Below are 19858 nucleotides of genomic sequence, written 5' to 3' on the forward strand. Positions count from 1 at the left end.
AAGGCTACCTATCAAGTATCTTAATAACTAAAAGGAGCTTAGATCCAGATCTAGAAGTTCTTAAGGTTTTTCGTCACCAAAATTAAACACAATTCTATACAAACACGCCAAATGATAATCTGACAACAATTGGATTTTAGATCCTCCATGATATGGGTCAGGAACATGATATGGGTCAGGAACATACTGACCCATATTACCAAAAGTCTTTGTTGCAAATCCAAAACTGTAGGCAAAAGTTGGCGCACTTTAAATGGACACACCTAATGTCAATCTCCTTGGCAAAGGTAACAAAGTGTGATAAACGGTGTTGTAATGTCCCACCAGTAATGAATTTTTATTGTCTGTTTCTGCATGCTATGTGTGCTAACTGCTATTCCCGCTGAGAACTAAAGAAATGTCTACAACTATTCTGCCTAATTCTTTGTGATTGTCAATAAAAGTGAGAGCAGCCAGTCAGCAATGGAGGTGGATGCTACCATCAACACCGACGGGGACCAAGACCGGGAGCGGGGGGTTCGGAGGCCCCGACGTTACATCACCCCGGGTGACGGACGTATGTCGGAGAGGTGTCGGACTCAACCCATCACCTCTGCGGAACGTCTGGAGACTGACAGGTACAGCAAAAGCCCTCCCAGGGGGATTTTGGATCTTGGATCATGACATATTTTGGCGGGTCTCCTTTCAGATCTCATCTCAGTCCAGCATTGCTACACGATGCTGAAGGTGAGTTCAATAAATGTCCTTAGAAGGCCTGAAGCTCAATTCAATAGCCTTGACAGGTTTTTTTTTCTCAGTGGATGAAGAAAAACTGGATGAGAGAGCCAAGATGAGCGTGGCCGCCAAGAGGTCCCTTTTTAGGGTAAACAACTCTTTGTTGTACCACCTTCCGAGACATATTTGCCACGTTTTGAAACAAAATGTCCATTTCTGTTGCAGGAGTTGGAGAAGACGTCGGATGGAGGCGTTCCGAAGCCACGCTCCCGTAACGCCGCCGTGGAACGCCGTCTGAGGCGCATTCAGGACCGCTCACACACTCAGCCTGTCACCTGCAATGAGGTGGTCAGTGCTTCCAGGTACTTGCCAGAATACAAAGTTCAAACTTTTTAAAGTCTCTTGGTCATACTTGCCAACCCTCCCGCATTTTCCGGGAGACTCACGAAATTCAGCGCCTCTCCCAAAAACCTCCCAGGACAAATTTTCTCCCGAAATTCAGGCGGCGCAGGAGGCCACGCCCCCTCCAGCTCCATGTGGACCTGCGTGACCTGTCGACAGCCTGTTTTCCCGTCCGCTTTCCCACCGCATGTCTGCCCAATGACGTAATAACTGTAGAATGATCGAGGGCGAGTTCTTGGTTTCTTATGTGGGTTTATTGTTAGGCAGTTTCATTGACGTCCTCCCAGAGCGGTAACAACACACAACAAAAGCAGTCCGTTTTCGTCCACCGTAAAGCAGTTTGTCTGCCGTAAACAGCAATGTAGTAAAAATCTTAAACAGGACAATACTGCCATCTACTGGACATGCATATGGTTAGAAAACAAGGATGGACAATTCAACCCTTAACTCAAAAATTAGTAGATGAGTGTTGTGTGTGTAAATGTGTAAATAAATGAACACTGAAATTCAAGTATTTCTTTTATTTATACATATATATATTAAATAATAAAAAAAAAATATATATATATATATGAAATACTTGACTTGGTGAATCTAGCTGTAAATATACTCCTCCCCTCTTAACCACGCCCCCCGACCCAACCCCCACCTCCCGAAATGGGATGTCTCATGGTTGGCAAGTATGCTGTTGGTATGCACTCTAACTTTTTTACTGTATATTTGAATGAAGTGCTCCAACTACACCATCACATGTTGTGGAAGAACACACCGCCGCCGCCAGCAGTTCAAGTCTTGTCAGCACCACAGTGACCACTATCAGGTACACCGATACCAGTCAATTGGCTTTAATGCAACAAAAGACATGTTTGTGGCCTTGCAGGAACTGTGAATGACTCATATTTTTCATGTATCTTTTTGGAGTTTTCTGGGGGCATTTATTTCACAGAGCGCAGGGACACAAGCACCATGTTTGTCAACAACAACAACAACAGCGTAGAGAGCACTTTCTATGTTTGCTAGCCCTAATCATAGCAGACTGTGAAAGCCATCAATGACTACTTTGGGACAAATTATGTTTTACAACTGGATCTTTTTGAGGATGAGCTACAAATTTTCGTGAAACACTAAGCATCATGCAGTGCTAAGTGCTAGCTGCTTAGCGTTTCATCAACAAAATAGGAATATAACAAAACAGTGACTTACAATGTTCACTCTCTCTAGGATGCTGACTGATGGTATAGTTTTATCTTTCGGCACAAGACTTGTGCTCCTGGTTTATTTGGTAAATTCAGCAAAGTGCTCAATTTCAAGATAAAAAATGATGGGAGGAAATAATCATCTTGCAACGTCTTCCGGGCGATGTAATTGCCACTGATTCAGTCGCTCCAGATATTTAGCTGGTAGCGTGTGGAATGTCAAAGTTCAAAACTTTGTGCGATGTTCGGGTCTGTGGGACCCGTTTTCATTTTTTTATTAAAAGAAAAATGATACGATTAATTAATTTTTCAAACTGACACTCACTAACTTTGGCTCATTTTCTGTGAAGAACTTTGTGGGACTTGCACTTCAGACCACTAATCATCATCAGGAGAGCCGGATCAGGGTAACAACACTGGTTTATTTTTTCCAAAATAGTTCAGCGGAATACTTTCCAGCAACTGTCTTTTTGTGTCTGCCTCTCTCTCGCTCTCATTCCAGCAACAACCTCTCTTTCCCAGCTGCTGCTTAAACAGAGCAACAGGTGATTAGATAATAATGCCCACCTGGGCCATCCACGCATCTGTTGCTGACTTCGACGCTGGTCCTGCCACACCCCGTTTTGCTGCAGGCCACGCCCCCCTCCACAAACACATATCAGAGCACATATTTAATGAACACACACCATACACCCCCCTACACATTTATATTACATATAAGATGTGACCCGGGGCTAATACAAGTGTGTAAACTGATGTTCTGTGTAACACACACACACACACACACACACACAGTAAGCCTAGACAGAACATCAGAGAGTCAAATGTGCGGGAAAATGAGAGCAGACAGTGTTGACAAACAACGTTGCAAACTTGTGTGGGAACCACAAGTGCAGAAACACAAAATAAGAATCCCTGCCGGATGCAGAAACTGGCAGAGAAATTTTCCGTGCAACTGGCATTTGTGGGTCTGATGGACCCGTTACATTTTGTGTCTTTTAATGCCTCACAATCAAACACTTAAATGTTAAAATACTGAACAAATGTTTATTGTAAATAGGGACAACAAACGTGATCTTTGAGTTTTTATTATCACTTAGAACAGGGGTCCCCAAACTTTTTGACTTGGGGGCCGCATGGGCTTAAAAAAATTTGGCCGGGGCCAGGCTGTGTGTGTGTGTATATATGTATGTATATATGTATGTGTATATATATATATATATATATATATATATATATATATATATATATATATATATATATATATATATATATATGTATATATATATATATATATATATATATATATATATGTATGTATGTATATGGGTATATATATATGTGTGTACATATGTGTACATATATGTGTATATATATATGTATGTGTGTATGTATACATATGTGTGTATATATATATATGTATCTATATGTGTATATATGTACGTATATATATATATGTATATATGTGTATATATATATATGTATGTGTGTATGTATACATATGTGTGTGTATATATATATGTATCTATATATGTATATATGTGTGTATATGTATGTATATATATGTATATATACACACACATGCATATATACACAGTTGTATATATATATATATATATACACATATATATGTATATATATGCATATGTATGTATGTGTGTGTATATATATATATATATATATATATATATATATATATATATATGTGTATATATATATATATATATATATATATATATATTTCGAGCGCGATGATGTCACGCTATTGATGGAAAATGCATTTTTAGACAACATGACATGCCTGAAGAAATTGTGTTTGAAAGGACAGATTTAGAAAAACAATAATTAAAAAAAAATAAAATGAATCATTTTTTTAAAAATATATTTTTTTTTACTTGGGACTTCCCGCCAGCCGGATCCAGCCCGCGGGCCGTAGTTTGGGGACCCAGAATTTAGACTATTATTATTATTATTATTGAATTCAGTCACAAACTAGAAAGGCTCATGCAAAAAGCATGAGAATAAAATAAAATTAGTCAATGCAAAGCCGAAAGCAATATTCGGTTTCAAAATAATAATTTGAAGTGAGTCAACAGTGTGAAAGTAAGGAGACAAAGTACAACTGAGAAGACATGAGGAGGTCATGACATTCAACAGATTGTAAACTTCCAACTGTGGCATTCCACACTCTCTGGCGCCCCCCTCTGGTCACACTGCTAAAGTTGACTAGTCTCCCCTCCCTGCCCACTCATGCTACTGCAGGCACCTTCTAGGGGCAGGAAGCTGCAGTTTGCACAATAAGTCACACACTCTCTGTCTGCGTCTCCTGCAGCATTCCTTCTTGGAGCAAGTCAGAAAACATGTGCAATATTCCACAACACACTCACTTGCATCAACTCTTCTCTTTACAGCATCCAGACTTGCAGTCAATATTCCACAACACACTCACTTGCATCAACTCTTCTCTTTACAGCATCCAGACTTGCAGTCAATATTCCACAACACACTCACTTGCATCAACTCTTCTCTTTACAGCATCCAGACTTCCAGCCAAGCAGTCCAGGAGCCCCAGGATGAGACCCCTAAAGAGGAGACTATGGGGGAGGACCTGCAGGAGGACGACCTGTCCACCCTCAGCCTGGCAGAGAAGATGGCCCTCTTCGACAGGCTCGCCCACCCCAAGGACAAAGCGGCCCAGGTGACCCGAGGAGGGGACTCCCGGCAGCGGCGTGCTCGCGCCCGCTTTCAGACGCAGCCCATCACTCAGGGGGAGGTGGAGCAGGTAACTGTGCAGAAACATACCATCTTTAACAATTCTTGCTGTACTGTACACACACTTTGCTACATGATGCTGGATTTGGATTTGGAGCGGTATAGCTCGGTTGGTGCCAGCAACTTGAGGGTTCCAGGTTCGGTCCCCGTTCCCGCCATCCTAGTCACTGCCGTTGTGTCTTTAAGCAAGATACCTTACCCACCTGCCACCCACACTGGTTTAAATGTAACTTAGATATTGCATTTCACTATGTAAAAGCGCTTTGAGTCACTAGAGAAAAGCGCTATATAAACATAATTCACTTCACTTCACTTGATAGCTATTGCATGATGTTCAGATGTTTAAATCTGTGGTTTATCAGGTCAAACTATAAAAGTTAATGTACCTGTAGCTCTGGTAAAATTATCCTCTACGTTTGACCCACCCCCTTGTTGCACCCCCTGGGAGGTTTAGGGGAGCAGTGAGCAGCAGCGGTGGCCGCGCTCGGGAATCATTTTGTTGATTCAACTCCAACCATTAAGTTTTTTTTTTCGCTACAAAAAAGCAGAAGTTCCATAATTGTCTAGAACAGGGGTCCCCAAACGTTGGATCCGGCCCGCCAGCGTCCAAAATCCAGCCCGCGGGATGCCCCCAAAATTATATCTTTTTATTATTATTATTATTATCAAATCTGTTTTTCTAATCCATTTTCTACCGCTTGTTACTGTCGGTGTCTCCTAGCCACAAAGGCAGATCATATTGTCTAAAATGCATTTTCCCACCAATAATGTGACATCATCGTGCTCAAAAATAAATAAATATATATATATATATATATATATATATATATATATATATATATATATACATACACACTCACACACACACACACACACACACACGCACACACACACACACACACACAGACAGACAGACACACATTGCCTAGTGGTTAGAGTGTCCGCCCTGATGAGATCGGTAGGTGTGAGTTCAAACCCCGGCCAAGTCATACCAAAGTCTATAAAAATGGGAGCCATTACCTCCCTGCTTGGCACTCAGCATCAAGGCTTGGAATTTGCCGTTAAATCACTCAAAAAATGATTACTGGCGCGGCCACTGCTGCTGCTCACTGCTCCCCTCACCTCCCAGGGGGTGATCAAGGGTGATGGGTCAAATGCAGGGAATAATTTCGCCACACCTAGTGTGTGTAAATTATATATATATATATATATATATATATATATATATATGTATATTTATACATATAAATATATGTGTATATATATATATATATATATATATATTTATGTATATATGTATATATATGCGGCACCCCGAGTCAAAAGGTTTGGGGACCCCTGGTATAGAACGTGTTGGGCACACAATTTGAGAAGACGATTGCACCTTTTAGAGATATTACATAATATTTCCATTAGCAGTCAACAACCACTTTGCATGATTAAACTAAATATTCCAACATGTTCCATGAGATATGTAAGTAAAGAGCACACCGATGAAACTCTGGCTGGTGTCCTCCCAGGTGACCGAGCCTCCAGTCAGCCAGTCTGAGTCCAAACCCGAAGAACATGTAAGGTCCTAAAAAAAAGCTTGTTTATTTTTTTTTCTTTTCAAATTGAATGCATTTTATGTTTAGCTTTCCATTTTTCATTTATTTATGGGCTGCTGAGTTTTCTGTGGTGTGTTGCTACGTTACATCACAGGTGTGTTGCTACGTTACATCGCAGGTGTGTTGCTACGTTACATCACAGGTGTGTTGCTACGTTACATCACAGGTGTGTTGCTACGTTGCATCACAGGTGTGTTGCTACGTTACATCACAGGTGTGTTGCTACGTTACATCACAGGTGTGTTGCTACGTTACATCACAGGTGTGTTGCTACGTTACATCACAGGTGTGTGGTCATGTGACGCTCTCTTTAAAGCTAAACTTGAAATGCTTGTTTTAGTGCATCCCAGCCCGAAAATGGTGCATGTTAACTGCTTCTTAGAGGTTGGATGAACATTGCCTGGCTTTTTGTCCTTGTCCTGGCATAAATACTCTATATTGCTGTCTAGGGCAGGGGGGCATGATCAGAAAGGGGGCTGACCACCATCAATCAAATCAATTCACATACGTACTTATTACATTTTCCATAAGGCGGGGTACACCCTGGACAAGTCGCCACCTCATCACAGGGCCAACACAGATAGACAACATTCACACACTAGGGACCATTTAGTGTTGCCAATCAACCTATCCCCAGAAGCATGTCTTTGGAGGTGGGAGGGGCCTATCCCCAGAAGCATGTCTTTGTTGGTGGGAGGGGCCTATCCCCAGGTGCATGTCTTTGGAAGTGGGAGGGGCCTATCCCCAGGTGCATGTCTTTGGAGGTGGGAGGAAGCCGGAGTACCCAGAGGGAACCCACGCATTCACGGGGAGAACATGCAAACTCCACACAGAAAGATCCCGAGGCCAGGATTGAACCCAGGACTACTCAGGACCTTCGTAATGTGAGGCAGACGCACTAACCCCTGTTCCACCGTGCTGCCAAACAGGAACTAATGGAGTCTTAAAACTGACAGAAAATAACAAAAGCCTGATCCAGACCACAGATCATGACATCCAGAGCTCGGGAGGAGATAAAACTAAGGAGGGATTTGCCTCTGCCATGAAAAAAAACTAGTAAAAAACACAAATGACCAAACAAAGATCCAACACATCCAGGTGGACGCAAAGAAGCCTTGTGCTGATTGCATACGGGTGCATACTTGTGCTGATTGCATACAGGTGCATAGGTGCATACTTGTGCTGATTGCATACAGGTGCATAGGTGCATACTTGTGCTGATTGCATACAGGTGCATAGGTGCATACTTGTGGTGATTGCATACAGGTGCATAGGTGCTTACTTGTGGTGATTGCATACAGGTGCATAGGTGCATACTTGTGCTGATTGCATACAGGTGCATAGGTGCATACTTGTGCTGATTGCATACAGGTGCATAGGTGCTTACTTGTGGTGATTGCATACAGGTGCATAGGTGCATACTTGTGGTGATTGCATACAGGTGCATAGGTGCTTACTTGTGGTGATTGCATACAGGTGCATAGGTGCATACTTGTGCTGATTGCATACAGGTGCATAGGTGCATACTTGTGCTGATTGCATACAGGTGCATAGGTGCTTACTTGTGGTGATTGCATACAGGTGCATAGGTGCTTACTTGTGGTGATTGCATACAGGTGCATAGGTGCATACTTGTGGTGATTGCATACAGGTGCATAGGTGCATACTTGTGCTGATTGCATACAGGTGCATAGGTGCATACTTGTGCTGATTGCATACAGGTGCATAGGTGCATACTTGTGTTGATTGCATACAGGTGCATAGGTGCATACTTGTGGTGATTGCATACAGGTGCATAGGTGCATACTTGTGGTGATTGCATACAGGTGCATAGGTGCATACTTGTGCTGATTGCATACAGGTGCATAGGTGCTTACTTGTGGTGATTGCATACAGGTGTGCTCAGCTCCTCTTGTCCTCCCCGGGGCGCCATGGCAACTAAGGAGAGAAAGAAAACAACTAAAACACAAAAACAAGGATTAGCAGGGGTGCAGTGACACAAATGCAACATTATCAGTATGGTTGAGTTCCAAATGTTGTACTTTCATTGGTAAGGACTGAAGTCCATTGGGACCACTGGCTGTCGATTCAGGTGGAACCATATTATGATGCCTTTTGTTGCACGTGACATCCAGTCAATGACTCAAACACTTGGCAGGGAAACAGCCGTATTCATAGCAGACTGACTCTAGGTAATGTTGACATTTTCTCTGCCAACAAACAGAAAAACTGCCTTGAAGGCACCGAGGTCATGACCTTCATATCAGTGGTCCCCAACATTTTTGTAATTGTGGACCGCTCAACACTTGATCATTTGTCCCACGGCCCGGGACCAATTATCTATTATTTATTTGGACTTAACAAAAGACAAGACTGGGGGAGGGGGGTTCTTTTTTTATTTTTATTTTATTTTTATATATATATATATTTAATCTTTTTTTGTCATTAAAATGGGAGGTTTTTTGGGTTGGTGCACTAATTGTAAGTGTATTTTTTGTTTTTTATGTTGATTTAATAAAAAAAATAAAAATAAAATTACTAAAAAATTCTTCTGCGGCCCAAATCCTAATCGGGGACCACTGCTTTATATTGTTTCAAAGTGCTGAAAAGAAAATGATCTGGTCGACTGCAAATATACTTTGTGTAAGATATTGTGTGTGCTGTACATCATCGTCTCTCAGTGGATGATCTTTGGTCATGCACAGCCCGCTACTACTTCAGACAATCAAGTCCACTTTTACTTTAAACATGATTTAATGGCGGAAATGTGCTGTTAACATAAATAAATAATAGCGGCATAAATGGAAACAAAATAGACAAATATTACCATAAGAATAAAAATAAAAAGCAACAATGAGAATCAGAATATGAAAGTAAAATTAATATAACAAGAGAAAGTAGGCAGTAGTGACCATGTTATGAAAAAGTATTGCACTGTTATTGTTTTGTCATCCTTAGTCTTACACCATACACCCTTGAGTTTTTGTCACACTTCCTTTCTTTGGTTTTAGTCGTTAATATTGTTTAGTATTCTTATTATATATATATTTACCATTTATTGAACATTACTTCCACCTGGTGTCCGTTTTCCCTCACCTCCACTTAGTAAAACATAACAGTTTCACTATGTAAAGCGCCTTGAGTCACTAAAGAAAAGCGCTATATAAATATAATTGACTTCACTTCACTTCGTGTAGATAGCGCCATCACCCTTTAATGACGTGGCGTTTTATTTGTGTTGTTTCAGCTGAAACACAGCAGCCAAATCAAACTGGAGCCCCTCCCCGCCTCCGTGGTCCGCTCCGTGGCAGCCGCCACCTCCAGAGCCTCTGTTACCACGGTTACCATGACGCCCGGAGGTAGCAGCAGTAGCACCGTGGTGGAAGGAGGGGGGTGCGCCGCCACCGCCATCCCTCACGCTCGCGCCCAACAGTCTCCCGGCGCTGCAAACATCCACCAGGAGAGGGCGCTGAAGTATTTCTCCATGACCCAGACGGGGGATCCCGGCCAACCTGAGCTGGAAGCAGACTCCTCCCCTCTCCTCCCAAAAAGCTCAGAGGGGCTGGGGGCTCTCCCCGCACGCAGACATCCGGGGGAGGCAGCACAGGATGATAGGTGGGGAGGCGCAGACCACGGCAAGCAGGACCGGCCTTCCCCAGACCAGGACAACAGAGACAGGAAGCAGGACACTTGGGAGCATCCTCGGCCTGGACTCTCGGCAGCTGAGCCGGAGCCGCATCCCGGCCCAGGAGCCCAGGAGGCTGGAGAGGAGGGAGGTGACGGCAGCACCCGGATCCAAGCAGGACTCTCAGGTAGGAGACTTGTGAAGGTTTGCTATAGGAGACTATTGAAGGTGCTGTAGATACTTTTTAGGGGACTACACGGTGGTTTGTGAGTGGACACAAAAGGCAAGAAGAGGAAGGGCGGAGGACAGTCCTCATTGTTTTATGCAGCCTGCTCCCACGCATGATTGCTTTCTGCACTCGCCTCTTTGGGGATGAACGGGAACTGGGTGAGGGTTATTTGATTTGGCCGTCACGGATAGAGAGAGAGAGAGCGAGCGCGAGAGGGAGCATCTCATTAACATTTGTTTTCCCCCCATGCCTGGCGGACCCCTTTGTCCTCCAGAGAGGAAAGCCCGTTTCCCAAATGTGTCTGAGCTAACAGAACACTTCCCTCCTCGCCCTCATCGCTTTAACAGTTTGGGGCTCGGTCACAGGCTAGTCAGATACGATAAAGGCTTCCAGCCTCCTTCAGCTGCACGGCTCATCTTTGCTGTGTTTCTAAGGAGCGATTGTTCCTCAATCAATGTGGATGCAGGCTCCTGAGTACTTAAAGACAGCCATCTTAATCTGGATCAGCACCAGATGTTTACTGTACTCTCTAGGGCTGCCAATCTTTGGCTGTCCCACGATTCCATTCAACATCGATTCTTGGGGTCACGATTCCATTCAAAATCGATTTTTTTTTTTCAATTCAACACGATTCTCGATTCAAAAACGATTTTTTTCCTGATTCAAAAGGATTGTATGTTCATTCAATACATAGATTTCAGCAGGATCTACCCCGGTCTGCTGACATGCTAGCAGAGTATCAATCAATCAATCAACGTTTACTTATATAGCCCTAAATCACTAGTGTCTCAAAGGGCTGCACAAACCACTAACACATCCTCGGTAGGCCCACATAAGGGCAAGGAAAACGAGTGCTTTTATAATTGTAAAGGACAATGTTTTATCAACGGATTGCAATAATGTCAATTTGTTTGAACTATTAAAGGAAGCAAAAATATGACTTATTTGATCTTTGTGAAAACATTGGACACAGTGTGTTGTCCAGCTTATGAGATGCCATGCAAGTGTAAGCCACTGTGACACTATTGTTCTTTTTTATTATTTTTATAAATGTCTAATGATAATGTCAATGAGGGATTTTTAAAATGATAACAAATATTGATACCGTTGTTGATAATATTCACTACTTTTGGTTTGTTCTGTGTGGTGTTTGTGTCTCCTCTCAATTGCTGTTTATTGCAGTTCTGAGTGTTGCTGGCTCAGCTTTGCTTTTGGAATTGGATTGCATTGTTATGGTATTGTTGTGTTGTGGTTTGTTGGATTGATAAAAAAAATAAAAATAATAATGATGATAATAAAAAATAGTGAGTGATCAGACAAAGAGCAGCTCAAAGACTTCTATGGAATTACAACAAAATGAACTCAGATTTCCCTCGCCCGGACGTGGGTCACCGGGGCCCCGCTCTGGAGCCAGGCCCGGAGGTGGGGCACGATGGCGAGCGCCTGGTGGCCGGGCCTGTCCCCATGGGGCCCGGCCGGGCACAGCCCAAAGAGGCAACGTGGGTCATCCCTCCAATGGGCTCACCACTCATAGGAGGGGCCATAGAGGTCGGGTGCAATGTGAGCTGGGCGGCAGCCGAAGGCAGGGCACTTGGCGGTCCGATCCTCGGCTACAGAAGCTAGCTCTTGGGACGTGGAACGTCACCTCACTGGGGGGGAAGGAGCCTGAGCTAGTCCGCGAGGTAGAGAAGTTCCGGCTGGATATAGTCGGACTCACCTCGACGCACAGCAAGGGCTCTGGAACCAGTTCTCTCGAGAGGGACTGGACCCTCTTCCACTCTGGCGTTGCCGGCAGTGAGAGGCGACGGGCTGGGGTGGCAATTCTGGTTGCCCCCCGGCTCAAAGCCTGCACGTTTGAGTTCAACCCAGTGGACGAGAGGGTAGCTTCCCTTCGCCTTCGGGTGGGGGGACGGGTCCTGACTGTTGTTTGTGCTTACGCACCAAACAGCAGTTCAGAGTACCCACCCTTTTTGGGAACACTCGAGGGAGTACTGGAAAGTGCTCCCCCGGGTGATTCCCTTGTCCTACTGGGAGACTTCAACGCTCATGTTGGCAACGACAGTGAAACCTGGAGAGGCGTGATTGGGAAGAATGGTCGCCCGGATCTAAACCCGAGTGGTGTTTTGTTATTGGACTTTTGTGCTCGTCACGGATTGTCCATAACAAACACCATGTTCAAACATAAGGGTGTCCATATGTGCACTTGGCACCAGGACACCCTAGGCCGCAGTTCCATGATTGACTTTGTAGTCGTGTCATCGGATTTGCGGCCTCATGTTCTGGACACTCGGGTGAAGAGAGGGGCGGAGCTTTCTACCGATCACCACCTGGTGGTGAGTTGGCTGCGATGGTGGGGGAGGATGCCGGACAGACCTGGCAGGCCCAAACGCATTGTGAGGGTCTGCTGGGAACGTCTGGCAGAGTCTCATGTCAGAGAGAGTTTCATTTCACACCTCCGGGAGAACTTTGAACATGTCACGAGGGAGGTGCGGGACATTGAGTCCGAGTGGACCATGTTCCGAACCTCTATTGTCGAGGCGGCTGATTGGAGCTGTGGCCGCAAGGTTGTTGGTGCCTGTCGTGGCGGTAATCCCAGAACCCGTTGGTGGACACCAGCAGTGAGGGATGCCGTCAAGCTGAAGAAGGAGTCCTATCGGGTTCTTTTGGCTCATAGGATTCCGGAGGCAGTGGACGGGTACCGACGGGCCAAGCGGTGTGCAGCTTTAGCGGTAGCCGATGCAAAAACTCGGACATGGGAAGAGTTCGGGGAAGCCATGGAAAACGACTTCCGGACGGCTTCGAAGCGATTCTGGACCACCATACGGCGCCTCAGGAAGGGGAAGCAGTGCACTATCAACACCGTGTATGGTGCGGATGGTGTTCTGCTGACTTCGACTGCGGATGTTGTGGATCGGTGGAGGGAATACTTCGAAGACCTCCTCAATCCCACCAACACGCCTGCCTTTGAGGAAGCGGTGCCTGGGGAATCTGTGGTGGACTCTCCTATTTCTGGGGCTGAGGTCGCTGAGGTAGTTAAAAAGCTCCTCGGCGGCAAGGCCCCGGGGGTGGATGAGATCCGCCCGGAGTTCCTTAAGGCTCTGGATGCTGTGGGGCTGTCTTGGTTGACAAGACTCTGCAGCATCGCGTGGACATAGGGGGCGGTACCTCTGGATTGGCAGACGGGGGACCGGAGGGTGTGTTCCAACTATCGTGGGATCACACTCCTCAGCCTTCCCGGTAAGGTTTATTCAGGTGTACTGGAGAGGAGGCTACGCCGGATAGTCGAACCTCGGATTCAGGAGGAACAGTGTGGTTATCGTCCTGGTCGTGGAACCGTGGACCAGCTCTATACTCTCGGCAGGGTTCTTGAGGGTGCATGGGAGTTTGCCCAACCAATCTACATGTGCTTTGTGGACTTGGAGAAGGCATTCGACCGTGTCCCTCGGGAAGTCCTGTGGGGAGTGCTCAGAGAGTATGGGGTACCGAACTGTCTTATTGTGGCAGTCCGCTCCCTGTATGATCAGTGCCAGAGCTTGGTCCGCATTGCTGGCAGTAAGTCGGACATGTTTCCTGTGAGGGTTGGACTCCGCCAAGGCTGTCCTTTGTCACCGATTCTGTTCATAACTTTTATGGACAGAATTTCTAGGCGCAGCCAAGGCGTTGAGGGGATCCGGTTTGGTGGCCACGGGATTAGATCTCTGCTTTTTGCAGATGATGTAGTCCTGATGGCTTCATCTGGCCGGGATCTTCAGCTCTCACTGGATCGGTTCGCAGCCGAGTGTGAAGCGACCGGGATGAGAATCAGCACCTCCAAGTCCGAGTCCATGGTTCTCGCCCGGAAAAGGGTGGAGTGCTATCTCCGGGTTGGGGAGGAGACCCTGCCCCAAGTGGAGGAGTTCAAGTACCTAGGAGTCTTGTTCACGAATGGGGGAGGAATGGATCGTGAGATCGAGAGGCGGATCGGTGCGGCGTCTTCAGTAATGCGGACGTTGTATCGATCTGTTGTGGTGAAGAAGGAGCTGAGCCAGAAGGCAAAGCTCTCAATTTACCGGTCGATCTACGTTCCCATCCTCACCTATGGTCATGAGCTTTGGGTTATGACCGAAAGGATAAGATCACGGGTACAAGCGGCCAAAATGAGTTTCCTCCGCCGGGTGGCGGGGCTCTCCCTTAGAGATAGGGTGAGAAGCTCTGCCATCCGGGAGGAGCTCAACGTAAAGCCGCTGCTCCTCCACATCGAGAGGAGCCAGATGAGGTGGTTCGGGCATCTGGTTAGGATGCCACCCGAACGCCTCCCTAGGGAGGTGTTTAGGGCACGTCCAGCTGGTAGGAGGCCACGGGGAAGACCCAGGACACGTTGGGAAGACTATGTCTCCCGGCTGGCCTGGGAACGCCTCGGGATCCCCCGGGAAGAGCTAGACGAAGTGGCTGGAGAGAGGGAAGTCTGGGCTTCCCTGCTTAGGCTGCTGCCCCCGTGACCCGACCTCGGATAAGCGGAAGATGATGGATGGATGGATGGATGGATAATAAAAAATAATAAAAAATAAAAAATCTATTCTGAATCGCACAACATGAGAATCGTGATTCAAATTCGAATTGATTTTTCCCACACCCCTAGTACTCTGTATTGGATTGTTTATCCATTTTTTACTCCGACAACAATGTGCCCCCCAAAAGACATTTTTGGAACCTTCATCCAGACTTGCACCATAACTCCCATCTCTGTTTATATCATTTGAGTAATTTTGATGTCATCTAACTAATGCTGATGAAAACATAAAGCAGAGATGCTAAACATGGCAGCAAATGTGGCGAAATACTGCATTGTTTGTCTGAAAGGATACAATTTTTCCGAGTCAGGTTTGTTTTGTAGCTACCAAAATGAGGAGCGTACTGGTCCTAAACCGAGAACACGCGCTGCACTTAGGGCCTCCCCGGCCATGAAAGGCCCCATTTTGTGTGAAGAAGCACATGTAAAATGTCAATTAATGAATGAAAGGGTGCTTTTTCTGACATTTTACTGCATATACCTAGGGTAGAATATAATGTACATATATATATATATATATATATATATATATATATATATATATATGGCAGCACGGTGGAAGAGGGGTTAGTGCGTCTGCCTCACAATATGAAAGGTCCTGAGTGTGAGTGTAGTCTGTCTATCTGTGTTGGCCCTGCGATGAGGGGGCGACTTGTCCAGGGTGTACCCTACCTTGCGCCCGATTGTAGCTGAGATAGGCACCAGCGCCCCCCACAACCCCAAAGGGAATAAGCGGTAGGAAATGGATATATATATATATATATATATATATATATATATATGTATGTATGTAGTTATGTAGTTATATATGCAGAAACATACAGACCATTGGGGCGGCTTGCACAGTTTAGTACATATTCCCTACAATTGACCACTAAATGGTAACACCCTAATAAGTCTTTCAACTTGTTTAAGTCGGGGTCCACCTTCATCAATTCATGAATACATTGAATAGCACGGACATGAATGAATTATCTTTTCAGACCTGCAAGACGGCGCGGCATCTCTAACACCTGCCATCACCAAAGAGTCCTGCAGGGCAAAGTCTCAGGTGTCAAGCATCCAGCAGACACACCCTGTCCTCCAGCATCCCCCAACTCCTCTCAAACCCTTCCTGCCCCAGACCCCCCCTGAGCTTCCAAAGCCCCAGTTGTACGTCCAGCCCCTCCAGGCCCTGCCCGCATATCCCAAACCCTTTTCTCAGTCCCCACAAAGCCAGTCGGAACTTCAAAAACTGGTTCCCAAGCCCAAACTCCAGGTGCCTCCACAGACCCCACCCAAACCTCAGTCCTTCCCTCAGACGCTGGTCAAATCCCAGTCCCTGTCCCTGGACCACAGCGACGACTATAACAGGTTCAGCGTCCAGTCCGGTGACCTGCATTCACCCACAGAATCCGGGAACCTGCTTTACGGCATGTCCAGCAAACAGATGTCCATCAAGGAGAGGTGAGGGACAACGTTGCACTACCATTCAGTTCTTCCTGTCCAACCTCACTCAAGAGAAAGCATGACACATTTCCTTGTCCCATAAGGCAAGGCAGCTTTATTGGTATCACACTTTTCATACACAAGGCAGACTCTAAGTGCTTCACAGACAACAAAGTGAAATGGAAGAAAATAATCCAGACAATAAAAATGAAAACAATGCGGACGTTAAAAGTTAAAAGATTAAAAGATTTATCTGAAAGCTGAAGTGAACATTAAAGTTTTCAGTCTAGTTTTAAAAGTAGTCCGAGTTGGGCAAAGTCTGACATCTTCAGGAAGTTTATTCCAGCTATTTGTTGCCTAGTGACTGAATGATGCTCTCCTTGATTTGAGTTGACTCTGGGAAGCGCTAACAGATTGGTCTCAGAAGATCTTAGTGATCTAGAGGGCTTATATAGTGGGAGCATATCAGTCATGTACTTGGGCCCTAGACCATGTAGTCATTTATATGGGAGCAGGAGGATTTTGAAATCAATTCTCTGATGTACAGGAAGCCAATGTAAGGATTGAAGAATTGGTGTAATGTGCTCCCATGTTCTGGTCTTTGTTAGAACTCTAGCAGCAGCGTTCTGAACAAGCTGTAGCTGCCTGGGAAGACCTGCAAGGAGACCATTACAATAGTCTAGCCTACTGCTAATAAAGACATGTACAAGTTTTTCTGAGTCTCGTTACATTTTGGAGGTGATAGTAGGCCCATTTTGTTACTGGTTTGATGTAACTGTCAAAATGTAAATCACAATCTAAAATAACCCCAAGATTTCTGGCTTTAACTGAGGTTTTCAGGGACAGTGCTTGAAGGTGTTGGATGACTTTTAGCACCAAAAAATATAATTTCAGTTTTATCTTCATTTAGTGACCCCGAAAGGGAATAAGCGATAGAAAATGGATGGATGGATAGTTGTAGGAAATGTTGGCACATCCAGTGTTTGACTTGCTGAATGCACTGGCACAGAAGATCTATGGGGCGATAGTCATCTGGTGATAGTACTACATAGATTTGGGTGTCATCGGCATAGCAATGATGGTCAATGTTAGTATTTTGCATGATTTGTCCTCGTGGGAGCATATAGATGTTAAATAAAGTTGGCCCCAAGATTGAACCTTGGGGACTCCACACGTTACGTTGGTTGGTTCTGATACAAAATCACCAATGGAAACAAAATAGTTCCTAAGCAGAATCCAATGACCTGCTTTTTCACCCTTCAAAGATTTGTCGGATCATGTCAGTAGAAGACTGGTAACCGCACAAGCTAGTTTTAGGGGGGAAATCAACATTTGTAGATCCAAAATTTAGATTTTTTTTAGGGATGAAACAGTGACGTGCGGTGAACTAAATTTACACCAGGTGAGGCATACATACTTTTTTTTCTTCTTCTTTTTTTTTTTTTTACTTCAATTCATATGCACAGCTGTATTCATTGTTGATTTAGGTTACACTTTAGAGTTACAGGGAAGAAAAGGGAGTTATTCACTTTCATAAAAACGTTATAATGATATTATGATATAATAACTGGGTCCAAAAACTATTTGAAGTTGTTGTTAATGTCAAACTTGGACTTGGACTTGTATTGTTTCTTTGTCGCAGAGGGAATTTGGGACGAGCCAGGCGTGAATTAAGGTACATATTTATTTTACCCATAACAGGAATAAACAAAAAGCGCGCACGAGGGCAGAAGTACAAAAACTGGGCTGTGAAACAAAAGACTAGCACAGAGGCTATAACTACAAACACGAAACAAAGCACTTGCACAATGGCATGAATAACAAAAACTTACTTGGAAAAAGACAAGGGGCATGGATAATTGGCATGGAAGGAATAGAAGGTGCATAGCAGGTGATCGATGAAGTTGCCAGGACAAAGACAGAAAAAGAATGGCTTAAATAATGACTACGATAATTACAAACAGGTGTGAGGGCTGAGGACAAGGGCGTGACTTGAGGGCAAGGTGAAAATCAATGAGTTGTCATGGTAACAAAAACAAAACAGGAAGTGCAAAACAGAACTGAGTGTCCAAAAAACAAAACATGATCTATAGGCGTGACAGTTGAATAGTTTTTGGTCCCATTTGCTTTTAACAAAATAAATCAAGTATTGTGAGTGTAATTTACCTTTCTGTATTTGTATGTGAAGCAGCAATAGCGACAGTATCCTCCATGAAAACATACTTTGTATGATCACATTCATTTTGTCTTCAAGTCCAGTTTAGAGAAGTGTTTCATCTTGGATACAGTATATAATCCTCCATATTGGCAAAAACCATTCATTTCATTCAATTTCATTCCAAGAAATAAAACAATATTTTTGCATCTGACAAAAAACACCCACAAACGCTGGCTTACTCTAATAAAAATGCCATGTTTGTTATAAATACAGTTCAAAAAAAGAAAAGAAAAAAATGCTGGCTTCCGCTAGAGAGACCTAGCTTGAGCGCCCCCACTTCTCCCCGTGTGGCGAGTCAGAGTACTGCTGAGGCATTGAACTGCAAGTTGACAAGATATCGTCCCCTACCTTGAGGCAGAGGTACTTGCTGCCTCAAGACCTGCCTTTTCCACGTGGCAACAAGCATGCACCCCCTCGCACGCACGTGTGTAGCTGTGGAGGCACTGCCTGTGTCTGCCTCACTTCTCGTCTGCTGCATTGTTTTGATCAGGAAACATGGAATTTCCGCAATTTTGACCATGAAAATTATCAAAATATACAGGAACCACAACAAAATCACATGGAAAGCATGAACCAAAAGAGAAATATAACAAATTATTTAATTTTATTACTTCATTTTGGAACGTCTCATGGTTAAGCCACCTGATGGCAGGTGAGGCACTGCCTCACTTGCCTCCCCCGACAGCACATCACTGGGATGAAATAAAATAGCCGTTAAAAAAACAAACTGCCTTTGAGCAGGACTATTCGACTGGCAAAATGGTGGCCACTCAACACCACAGCGGCCTCTGAGTTCAGTCCACAACCTGGCATAAACTTCAACATTTTTGCAGATAACTTAATATCATAAGTGACAGATCCTTCCATTGACATTTGAACCCTGTGAAGGCTAGCATCTGGCTGCTTGTACGCAGATGAGGTGTCCTGCAGAGGGTTAAGGATGTAATAACGCATTTCCTTAGACCAGGGGTGTCAAACCTACGGCCCCAGGGCCAGATCAGGTCCGCAGACAGGTTTTATCTGACCAACGAGATGAGTTTGCTAAGTAAAAAAATTAACCTGAAATTTTTGAATGAAAGAAACTGCTGTTCTAAACGTGTCCACTGGATGGCGCAATA

The 19858-nt window shown here is 44.6% G+C and overlaps 1 protein-coding gene across 9 annotated transcripts in view; it reads left to right on the forward strand.

Moving 5' to 3' along the window:
- LOC133567945 (supervillin-like) overlaps nt 1-19858 on the forward strand; it is a 120087-nt gene that overhangs the window by 45236 nt on the left and 54993 nt on the right. For 8 of the 9 annotated variants that reach the window (XM_061919578.1, XM_061919572.1, XM_061919577.1 and 5 more), the window contains 9 exons: nt 444-617; nt 689-726; nt 798-862; nt 940-1076; nt 1847-1936; nt 4848-5094; nt 6605-6652; nt 9939-10503; nt 16078-16540. In XM_061919578.1, the coding sequence (XP_061775562.1) occupies nt 444-617; nt 689-726; nt 798-862; nt 940-1076; nt 1847-1936; nt 4848-5094; nt 6605-6652; nt 9939-10503; nt 16078-16540 (1827 nt within the window). The remainder of the gene's footprint in view (nt 1-443; nt 618-688; nt 727-797; nt 863-939; nt 1077-1846; nt 1937-4847; nt 5095-6604; nt 6653-9938; nt 10504-16077; nt 16541-19858) is intronic. The other variant, XM_061919573.1, reaches the window with a different exon arrangement.

This window comes from Nerophis ophidion, linkage group LG14 (assembly GCF_033978795.1).
Source record: "Nerophis ophidion isolate RoL-2023_Sa linkage group LG14, RoL_Noph_v1.0, whole genome shotgun sequence".
In the NCBI taxonomy this organism is placed as follows: domain Eukaryota; kingdom Metazoa; phylum Chordata; class Actinopteri; order Syngnathiformes; family Syngnathidae; genus Nerophis; species Nerophis ophidion.